Below are 11,725 nucleotides of genomic sequence, written 5' to 3' on the forward strand. Positions count from 1 at the left end.
TATATGCTATTCCGTGCCAAGATGCCCGTCGTGACAAATGTGTGCTTTAAAAATACACGGTGTGATGTTACATTCACAAATCAGGACAGGCAGACAATAACTAGGGCAAGGGAGCACTGGTGTGTGTGAGCGTACATGCAATGAAGCAGGGCCATGAGTGGTTGAAGGTCGAGGGGCATGGTGGGTGGACGCAGAGGGGCATTTGCAGCGTGGGATGTTCTGAGACTAGCCAGGGGGTCTGCCGAGAGAGAACAGTTGCTGCTTGGTGTGCTCGGAGGTAGGTCACTCAGGCACCAATAGTGAGGGCCATGTAGTGGCGGTGCGGTGTGAACTGAATCCAAAGGGCAGGGTTCGAAGTTCTGGGAGTAGTAGGTAGGGTAGGGTGAGTGCTATAATAAATATATGAGAAGTGTCCCCGCGCGATTGGAAGGGTGAGAGGGATCTGAGGGAGATGCGAAAAGTGTAATATTTCGAGAGGGGTGGGTCGAGAGGCTGAACTAGGTGACTAGCACGGTAGGTGCTGGGAGCGAAGGCAGGATGTGCACTGGGTGCATTAAAGGCGCAGTAGTCGTGATGCGACAATAAATGTTCATTTGTAGACAAACTCATGCAGCCGCTGCCGGTTTCTGCTTTGTGCAGTATTAGGACCAGCCATGGAGGTCGGTGAAGCAGGGTGATGTGCCCGTTGGGGGTCTGAACCGAGGTGCCAGGCTCCCAGTGTGAGCCTCTGTTTCTTACATGCCACGGTGGGTCGTTTGGGCCAGGCCCGAGGGACGCTATGTGGGGTGAGGCTCTTTTGTACCGACTGCTGTGAGGCGGCGACAGCAGCTTGGGACTAAGATGGTACTCGGTCGAGGGTGGCACAGGGACGGAAACGATGGGAGGGGCTCACATGGCGTGGGGGCAGTGTAGTGGGAGTCAAACAGGGTCAGTCCAGCAAGGTTCAGACGGGGTCAGGGCAGGAGGGTCACAAGGAGACGGCGCAGTGGGACTCGCGTGGGTCAGTGCAGGGGAGCTCACAAATTACGGCATAGTGGGGCCCAAAGGAGGCAAAGCAGGACGCTTCACATGGGCAGAGTAGTGTGGGGGGTCAGTGCAGATGGGTACCCACGAGACGGTGCAGGGAAGTAAGTCCACACGGAAATAGAGCAGGCATGTTCGAACGAGACGGCCCAGTGGGGCTCAAACGAGGCCAGTGGAGGGAGTTTGTACACACTAGACGATGCAGGTGCCCACAGGGAGAGAGTGGAGTGGGATTCAAACGTGGTCAGTGCGGGGAAGTTCACCGGAGACAGTACGGAGGGCTCAAACGAGATCAGTGCTGATAGGTGCACACGGAAATAGTGCAGGCAGCAGATGCACATGAGACGGTCGGGGGTGGGGCCAGGCCCAGGTCAGTGTGTATTTTACACTAGACGGTGCAGGTGGCCCACATGGAGGCCCTGGGATGGGATTCACCGGAGCCGGTGCGGGGGAGGTTTACAGGAGAGGGTTCGGCGGGACCTCGAAGGGTTCACACAGGGGTCCTCGCACAGGTTGGACGGCGGGTTCAGCTTAGCAGGGCTCGGGCAGGGGGCACGTTCCGTCCTTCTGCCTTTTTAAAGCTTCCTGTCTGTACCACCGGAATGCGAGCCGGGGACAGCGCGGCCTTCCCGGGTGAGGCGAGGCTGTGCCCCGACTCGCCTCTTGTTGACGGTCTCTTTTCTGTCACTCCGCAGGGCGGGGGCGGACGGCTCAGCGAGATGAATCCGGCGACACTGGTTACTGATTACGACCCTCTTTGTCTGGCACTGCCCTCCCCCCTCGCACACCTTCACGATGGGCAAGGGTGACACTCGATGGTGCACGGGACCAGATCCGATTGCCCATTCTAAAAGCAGCGAGAGGGGGGTGGCTCATAAGGTATGAACAATAGGGAAACTGTGGGATGAAATGAAAGTCGTCAATACTGGAGAGATTTTTATCACCTCAAACTAGAATCCTCTACCTGCACTCGGGTCAGATTTTGTGAGCGAGGCTGTGGTAATTATGCTCGTTATGGCAGTTAGCTGTATGCACAGTGCTTTCTTTACATGGAAATATCGAAATGCAAGTACCCGCTCTTTAGGGCACATTTTGCTCCTGAGAAGTGTCAGTACTCCCCCATTAAACGTACTCCAGCAGTGCTGGGAAGGGCGGGTACTCTCCCTTTAAAATAAAACAAGTGCAGGCACTCTATACCGGAGAGAGCCTGCCCATTTAATGCGCTGTGTATGCGGGGTTACAGGTGTTACTACAGGCAGGAGATGGACGAGCCACTTGGCTGGCTCTGGCTGAGCCGGAGATCCTCTCGAACCCAAAACGAGACGAGCTTTCATGTGTGTTCTGCAAGCCACAGACACTCGAACCTCACGCACCAAGCATTAGAGAGAAACCATGAACCGTTGATGGAAACACAGAAAAGCGAAACGCATCCATTATTTCAATTACACAAGGAGAAACCAGACACCTAGGATCAACCCTGGCTTGCTCGCTTGACCAAACTGTGTGAAACTAAGCAAATATTTGATTTCGCAGTGCCTCCCTTTTTTTCATCATTGCATACGGGAGAACCCTGAAATTTGACACTTGAGGATGTGCGCGGTACACATTCTAGTAGTAACTGGAAGTAAAAATGCTCCAGAACCCCCCAAAAAACCGCGCCGTTCAGATGGTTAATTAGCAATAAATATGGCCGCAGATCTTGCTTTTATCCTGTGTTCAAAGACAAAGGTCCTAATGTCAGGCAATGCCTCTAACTGCTTATTCTTTTAAAATGGAAATGGTGTGTACTTTCCTTTCTCGGACTACACGGTGAGAGGATTATGTAAGGTAAACTATGACAATCTTGCTTGGGTACACAGAGTGGGAAAGGAAGGGCTGTAGGATGTAAATTTTTTCTAACAAACAATACAATTGAAATACATCTAAATGAACTGCACAAATATTTCAAAATATATATGCAATTAGGAAAGAACAAATGAAGCACAGTTTTTTTTCCTCATTTCCGAAATGTGATGAAAACAAAGATTTTAATAGGATCAAACCAAATGAAGGCACTTTACCGCGTGGGATGTGTAAATGATATTCGCTAAAACCCAATTTACACACACTATTGTTTGTACTCTGTATAGTTTTATTAGTACAATTGTATGTCTGTGCAAATGTAGAGCCCATATCCAGGAAAAATGAGCTTTCTGTAAATGACAGGGTGCTACCACACCATACTTTACCCATGGGTAGTAGTGCACTTTATAAATCACAATTGCATTTCATATATTTGAGATAGCGTGCTGCAAAACGTATCACCAGCTACATACTACACTCTTGTCATTCTCCTGCTAAATGGGTATGGCTCATTAGCTACACTCGTTCTTTATGGAACGCTTGGGTTTTTCACAATCCTTACGACTTTAATGATATAACACTGATGGCAGCACCTCCACTCTGAAAATTGCTCCAGCACCACTATAATCAGAGCCCCGGGGATTATGTGATTGTGCATCTGTGGTGTTTTTTCACATAATTATGGATTTGCCGAATTTACCACATAATCTTTCATCTGCTGCAGAATGTGCATATTTTAACAAAAATATGTTTCAAGCTCAAGCAGTTCAAAAGTTACTATAAACGCAGGAACACGTGTTGCTGCGTAGGGAAATGCCCTCTGCAAAGGTTGACAGGTTACCTTTCTATTGTTTATTTCTATATTTAGGTGTTAAGCTGGCACTAAAGAGGTGCAACCTGTGCCCACACAATGCTAACAAGTATAAAATGACATAATACTATCACAAAATGTGTTGCATTAACCCGCATAATTTGACCTTTCCTACCATATAATTAAGTCAACACCGCTGCATAATTTAGCCCTACGTTGCTGCATAATTCCAGTGTTTCTGACTATAATAAACTATACTGTTGCACCATATATAATAATAATAATATAGGCACATATAGGATCCACAAAACAACAGACTTGCATCTTTGTTTACTGCACATAACACTTGACTTGCCACTTACTTTACTAATGGCTTTGTCGATATAGCAGCGGGAGGCATAAATGATTCTAAGATATTTAAAAACTATTACTTAATAAATGCAGTCATATAATCTTTTATAACATGAAACGTTCCTGCATGTTAAAAAAATTGAAAACAGATGAGACTATCATATTTTTATACAATGTTTGTTGACCGATTTACATGCTGAAAATGTTCGTGGTTCGGCTCGAACGTGGTTTCCTATAGCGAAGCCAAAGCACTGACTTGTTTCTTCCTGTTAATTTGTTACTTCACCCACCTCTAGCAAGGAGTACTACAGGTGTAAGGAGCGTTGTAGAAAGATGGGTTAAGAATGGTGTGGACCTATGTTTGAGGGATGCTGTGGTATTGTGGATGAATGAATGCTGAGGAGACACACGAGGCACCTTCAGGATTTGGCATGGACATGAGGTTTGTCAAAGGCAGGGCTAGATGAAGGGTACCGCCTTGGGAAGTGTGAGGATGCCACAGAAGTAAGGGCGAGGGAGCAACAAAGGGAAGGATTATGAGGGAACCGTTACAGGCAGAATTGGTGAAAGCATAGTAGAGGAAGGGAGAATGAGGGCATTGCAGAGGAAAGTGTGAGGACCCGGAGAAAGAGGGAATTGTAAGTGTACACCAAAGGAAGAGGTGAAGGTGGATATCAATGAGGAAAGTGCGGGAGATATGGATGAGGGTGGATAGGGAGCGTAGAGGGAAGGTAGAACAGGGTCATGCTGAGAGATAAATGGGTGCGGGTGCCATGGCAGAGGATGGGGCGGGTGAGTGCATTACAGGGGAAATGACGGGGGACAAACACAGGGAGGTACGGGTGAGGTTCCACATTGGAATTCAGGGAGGGATAGGTGGGGGTGCCAAGGAGGGTAAGTTATGGGATTCTAGGAAAGGCGAGACGAGGGGTGCCTCTACAAGGGTGCAATGTATTGATGGTTGCGGAGATTTGAGGGCAAGGCGAGGATATGAGGTATTGCCGATGGGTGGATGGGGGCTTTGGGCGTAGACGTGCATGCAGCAATAGGATGGAAGAAGAGTGCTACAGACGGAGGGTGGCCGGATGAAGGAGCTGCGGTGAATGGAGGAGGGCAGCGAAATGATTCATGAGGTCTGTTGTAGTGTAGATCAGGGGTTTGTTTGTGTTGTTGATTTATATAGGTACCTCATGCAACTTCAGAGCACTCCGAGATACTGTAAGCATGCAGAAACGCCAGAACAAAGCGCTCTTCGAAGTCACAGTGAACAGCAAGCGATATGCACTTGGTGGTTCTGTTTTCTCCCCAGTGCCCCCTGGATCTCTCCGGCGACTCACAAGGGTTACAGGAGCCAGGTATTAAATGTAATCAATCTGCATGGGAATTGTGACGTGGAGGTAGGAGCTGTGAAGTACCAATATGGGCTGTGGAGGGAAAGAGTAGCAGAAGTGGCATTTAACTGTCGGTGCTGTAGAGGCAGAAGAAGGAATGCTGTAGAGTAATGGGTGCCACAGAAATTATGTGAATTGGTGGACTGACGTGTTGGATGAAGGGGTGCTGTGGATGAAGAGATTACATGATTGTTGGGTCGGAATGAGGCAAAGGAGTGGACGAGGGGTGCAGGGGAGGTCAGGGATGCAGTAGAAACGTGGGTGAGTTGTGATACATAAGGGATGATACGGAAGGATTAAACTGTGGTGCTATGGAGGAACGGAACATGGATGCTGTGGATAAAAGAAATGAAAGTGCTTTAGAGAAATAAAATAGTGGTGCTACGGAGGAACGCATTTGCTCTGGATGGATTGAATAAGCCTGATCTAGTAGAATAGAATAAGCGCGCTTTGGATGGTTGGAATAGGGGTGCTGTGGTGTATAGAATACTGGTGCGTTGGAGAGACAGAATACTAGTGATATTTAGGAGTGGATTAAAAGTGCTGTGAAGGGATGTGTGTTACAGAGGGATAGGTGTGGCAGAACGATGAGTGGCTAGTGCTATGGGTTGAGAATATCAGTGCTTTGGTGGAATAAAATACAGATTAGGTTTAAGGATAGATTAAGGATGCTGAAAAGGAATGAGAAAGTAATGTTTCACAGCAACAAGGGACAGTGCTGCAGAAGACTACTGAGTTATGATTAAAGAGGTTATTAAGGTGCTGGAAGAGAAAGGGTAGGGTGTGGTTGAGTGGTGCTAGAGGGGGATGGGTCATGAGTGTTACGAATATGGCAGGACAAACTGTAAAAATAAAAGTGTTACGGCAGGCGGAAGAGGGGTGTTGTGTGAATGGAAGGTATATTGTAGATAAAAATGTGGCTGTGTGGGAATTAGTGCGGACGAATGGGTGTGTTGCACTGTGGAAGGGTGCTGTGGAAGGATGGAGGGTGCTGTTGAACAAAGGGTGGACTGTGCTGTAGAATGGATGGGTGTTGCTAGCGAAGGATGGATGGGCTGCGTAGATGGATGGATTGGTTAATCTGTAGAAGGATGGGCGGGTGGTGCTGCAGAAGGATGGGCGGGTGGTGCTGCAGAAGGATGGGCGGGCGGTGCTGCAGAAGGATGGGCGGGCGGGCGGTGCTGCAGAAGGATGGGCGGGCGGTGCTGCAGAAGGGTGGGTGGTGCTGCAGGAGGATGGGTGGATGGTGCTGCAGGAGGATGGATGGGTGGTGCTGCAGAAGGATGGATGGGTGGTGCTGCAGAAGGATGGATGGGTGGTGCTGCAGAAGGATGGATGGGTGGTGCTGCAGAAGGATGGATGGGTGGTGCTGCAGAAGGATGGATGGGTGGTGCTGCAGAAGGATGGATGGGTGGTGCTGCAGAAGGATGGATGGGTGGGTGGTGCTGCAGAAGGATGGATGGGTGGTGCTGCAGAAGGATGAATGGGTGGTGCTGTAGAAGGATGAATGGGTGGTGCTGTTGAAGGAAGGATAAACGGGTGGTGCTGTTGAAGGATGGATAGATGGGTTGTGCTGTAGAAGGATGGACGGGTTGTGCCGTAGAAGGTTGGATGGGTGGTGTTGTAGAAGGAGTAAGTGGTGGTGCTGTGGAAGGAGTAAGTGGTGGTGCTGTGGAAGGAGTAAGTGGTGGTGCTGTGGAAGGACGGCCCGGTTGGGCTACGGAAGGACGGCCCGGTGGTGCTGCGGAAGGACGGCCCGGTGGTGCCGCGGAAGGACGGCCCGGTGGTGCCGCGGAAGGACGGCCCGGTGGTGCCGCGGAAGGACGGCCCGGTGGTGCCGCGGACGGACGGCGCGGAGGTGCCGCGGACGGACGGCGCGGCGGTGCCGCGGACTGACGGCGCGGCGGTGCCGCGGACTGACGGCGCGGCGGTGCCGCGGACGGATGGCGCGGCGGTGCCGCGGACGGACGGCGCGGCGGTGCCGCGGACTGACGGCGCGGCGGTGCCGCGGACTGACGTCGCGGCGGGGCCGCGGACTGACGTCGCGGCGGTGCCGCGGACTGACGGCGCGGCGGTGCCGCGGACGGACGGCCCGGCGGTGACGCGGACGGACGGCCCGGCGGTGACGCGGACGGACGGCCCGGCGGTGACGTGGACGGACGGCCCGGCGGTGCCGTGGACGGACGGCCCGGCGGTGCCGTGGACGGACGGCCCGGCGGTGCCGTGGGCGGACGGCCCGGCGGTGCCGTGGACGGACGGCCCGGCGGGGCCGTAGACGGACGGCCCGGCGGGGCCGTGGAAGGACGGCGCGGCGGGGCCGTGGAAGGACGGCGCGGCGGGGCCGTGGAAGGACGGCGCGGCGGGGCCGTGGAAGGACGGCGCGGCGGGGCCGTGGAAGGACGGCGCGGTGGTGCTGTGGAAGGATGGCGCAGTGGTGCTGTGGAAGGATGGCGCGGTGGTGCTGTGGAAGGATGGTGCTGTGGAAGGATGGCGCAGTGGTGCTGAGGAAGGATGGTGCTGGGGAAGGATGGCGCGGTGGGGCTGTGGAAGGATGGCGCGGTGGGGCTGTGGAAGGATGGCGCGGTGGGGCTGTGGAAGGATGGCGCGGTGGGGCTGTGGAAGGATGGCGCGGTGGGGCTGTGGAAGGATGGCGCGGTGGGGCTGTGGAAGGATGGCGCGGTGGGGCTGTGGAAGGATGGCGCGGTGGGGCTGTGGAAGGATGGCGCGGTGGGGCTGTGGAAGGATGGCACGGTGGGGCTGTGGAAGGATGGCACGGTGGGGCTGTGGAAGGATGGCACGGTGGGGCTGTGGAAGGATGGCACGGTGGGGCTGTGGAAGGATGGCACGGTGGGGCTGTGGAAGGGTGGTGCTGTGGAAGCATGGGGGAGTGGTGCTGTGGAAGGATGGGGGAGTGGTGCTGTGGAAGGATGGGGGAGTGGTGCTGTGGAAGGATGGGGGAGTGGTGCTGTGGAAGGATGGAGCGGTTGTGCTGTGGAAGGATGGAGCGGTTGTGCTGTGGAAGGATGGAGCGGTTGTGCTGTGGAAGGATGGAGCGGTTGTGCTGTGGAAGGATGGAGCGGTTGTGCTGTGGAAGGATGGAGCGGTTGTGCTGTGGAAGGATGGCGCGGTGGTGCTGGGGAAGGATGGCGCGGTGGTGCTGGGGAAGGATGGCGCGGTGGTGCTGGGGAAGGATGGCGCGGTGGTGCTGGGGAAGGATGGCGCGGTGGTGCTGGGGAAGGATGGCGCGGTGGTGCTGGGGAAGGATGGCGCGGTGGTGCTGGGGAAGGATGGCGCGGTGGTGCTGGGGAAGGATGGCGCGGTGGTGCTAGGGAAGGATGGCGCGGTGGTGATGTGGCAGGATGGCGCGGTGGTGATGTGGGAGGATGGCGCGGTGGTGATGTGGAAGGATGGCGCGGTGGTGATGTGGAAGGATGGTGCCGTGGTGCTGTAGAAGGGTGGCGCTGTGGAAGGGTGGCGCGGTGGTGCTGTGGAAGGGTGGCGCGGTGGTGCTGTGGAAGGGTGGCGCGGTGGTGCTGTGGAAGGGTGGCGCGGTGGTGCTGTGGAAGGGTGGCGCGGTGGTGCTGTGGAAGGGTGGCGCGGTGGTGCTGTAGAAGGGTGGCACGGTGGTGCTGTAGAAGGGTGGCACGGTGGTGCTGTAGAAGGGTGGCGCGGTGGTGGCGCTGTGCAAGGATGGCGCGGTGGTGGCGCTGTGCAAGGATGGAGTGGTGGTGCTGTGCAAGGATGGAGTGGTGGTGCTGTGGAAGGATGGAGTGTGGTGCTGTGGAAGGATGGGGGAGTGGTGCTGGGGGAGTGATGCTGTGAAAGGATGGGGGAGTGATGCTGTGAAAGGATGGGGGAGTGATGCTGTGAAAGGATGGGGGAGTGATGCTGTGAAAGGATGGGGGAGTGATGCTGTGAAAGGATGGGGGAGTGATGCTGTGAAAGGATGGGGGAGTGATGCTGTGAAAGGATGGGGGAGTGGTGCTGTGAAAGGATGGGGGAGTGGTGCTGTGAAAGGATGGGGGAGTGGTGCTGTGAAAGGATGGGGGAGTGGTGCTGTGAAAGGATGGGGGACTGGTGATGTGGAAGGGTGAGGGACTGGTGATGTGGAAGGGTGGGGGACTGGTGATGTGGAAGGATGGACTGGGCTGTAAAAGAAAGGATGATTGTAGCTGTGAAAGGGTGGACTGAATGGATGAATTGTGCGGCGGAGGGAGAGATGGATGGGTAGTGAGGTAGAGAGATGGATGGGTTCTCCTGGGACCGATAGATTTGGGCTGCTATGATGGCATGGGTAAGTAGCACTCTAAATAAGAGGCGCAGTTGAGAAATGTAAGAGGGGTGCTGCTGTGAAACCTAATAGGGGTGCTCTACAGGGGGTAATATAGACATGTCTTACCTCATATTGGATGTATTGTTTCCTCCACTCGGGGGTGATGTGGGCCGAAAGATGCTCCGCGAACTTCATGCTGCCCCCGGAACCGCTGCCGTCAGCGGGTCATAGAGGGTTACAGGGACCTGGGACCCGCTCCCTCCCGTGTGTGTCCCTTTCACGGTTCCTCTGCCCTTCTCTCCTGATCCCTTTCACTGTAACCCTCCTTTCCTCCCCCTCCCTCTCCACCCTCTTTCCTCCTCTCTCCGCTCCTCAGCCCCTCTCCTTGTTTTCCCTCCCTCACCTCCCTCTCCCCTCTGTCTGCGGACCCGCCGCCATCTTCAGAGCGCTCACTACGCCTGCGCAATTCACCCAGCGTGACGTCATCGTCATGGTAACCACCTCCTCCTTCCCAGCGATCAGAGGCAACCTACACCTTAGGGGAGGAGCGTAAAACGGTAACAGCCAATCCGAAGGTGCAGAGGAGGAGTTAAATTGGAGGGTCATACTTAAACTCCGCCTTACAGAAAAACCCGCCTATTAGAGGGCGTGGATAAAAAAATGCAGATTCTGATAGGTTGACACACTGACAGCTTTTTCAGTCACACCCTCTGTTATTTTGAACAGAGTAGAAAACAAGAGGCGGTGCTTTGTCGAATGCCACGCCCTTCCCGCCGCCACAATCATTGTCTACCTAGGACAAGTTTACCCGCTGAGTGCTAGATAACGGCACCCTGTGTCTGCCACAGTGACCAGCGCCTGGAAGTGTTAGAGAGGCTGAGGGAGCTGTGGGGTTGGCCTTAAGAGCCAGATCACGAGCCGAGCCTTTATACACTAAAGTTCTTATTTAAAAAATTCAAAACGTTAGTCCTGGCAATGGTGTTTTCAATTTCAAATTTCAAATTTTCTTTATTCGGTACTTAAAAAGATACCATTAAAGAGCATGCAAATACATACAAACAATGTTATTAAAAACATTTTAAAAACCATTAAAAAAAATTCGATTAGAAAGTAAAATTTGTAAGGGGAGAGCAATGCATCGATCATAATTCATCATTAGAGGTCTCCTACTGTCTTATGTTCATTTTATGAGGTGATGGAGTGGACACTTGTTTCCCTGGTATTCCTGAGTCTTATGGCAACCTTAATGAAGCTTATAACACATAACAGAGTATATGGATCTGGGGCTTTTCAATTTAGTACATTCGATTATTTGAATGAATTGAGTAAGGTTGCACTGCCGGCTTTGGCGTTGGTGCTGGTGCTACAATCTTCAGTGGCGACCAACACCCTGTGCCTCCTTTTCACTGTTTCTCTCACTACCACTCTCCAATGGTGTCATTCATCTCTCCTTAGCCCTTTTTTTTTTTAAATTTATTTTACAGCTCTACTTATCTGAATCGAGAATGTCAAATCGCTTTACATCACAAGCATATTATACAGAGACAATGAGCCATAACAATTTGCAACAGGATGGTTAGGAAATGTTACTTAAAACAGCATGGGAGTCACTTGTCAATCACACTGGTTGGAAATATATTTTGAGAGTGCTTGGTCCGGAGAAACAAATGGGCAGAGGTACTAAATTTTCATGTAGCACAGTGACCAAAGTTGCTGTGCTGCATTGCCTGAGAAGGAGAGACAAAACAGCACCATATCAACAAAGATATGGTGCTGGTGGTCTCTCTTCTAGTGTTGTTGTACGTTAGATTGCCTTGCAGTCATGTACACACCCTTGCACCTCAGTGCAACAGTGCAACAGTGAATTCGTGAGCAACAAAGCTATTTCAGCCAAAGTATGTTCCCCAGAGATGACACTCTATGTCTTCCTTCCTGTATAGTGCTTGTCTAGGCAGCCTTGCCAAGTAACACGCATCAGGGGTGAGACCAACGCATTTTAATGCACCACTGCATTAAAATACATTAGTCACACAT

The 11,725-nt window shown here is 52.6% G+C and overlaps 1 protein-coding gene across 1 annotated transcript in view; it reads right to left on the bottom strand.

The window, feature by feature from the left end:
- Window positions 1-10,153, bottom strand: part of XPR1 (xenotropic and polytropic retrovirus receptor 1) — a 577,436-nt gene extending 567,283 nt beyond the window's left edge. Inside the window, exon 1 of the mRNA XM_078643514.1 lies at window positions 9,818-10,153. Within this exon, the coding sequence (XP_078499640.1) occupies window positions 9,818-9,886 (69 nt within the window). The 5' untranslated portion in view covers window positions 9,887-10,153. The remainder of the gene's footprint in view (window positions 1-9,817) is intronic.
- Between the last annotated feature and the right edge of the window lie 1,572 nt (window positions 10,154-11,725).

The sequence above is a fragment of the Lissotriton helveticus genome, chromosome 1_1 (genome assembly GCF_964261635.1).
Source record: "Lissotriton helveticus chromosome 1_1, aLisHel1.1, whole genome shotgun sequence".
Taxonomy (NCBI): domain Eukaryota; kingdom Metazoa; phylum Chordata; class Amphibia; order Caudata; family Salamandridae; genus Lissotriton; species Lissotriton helveticus.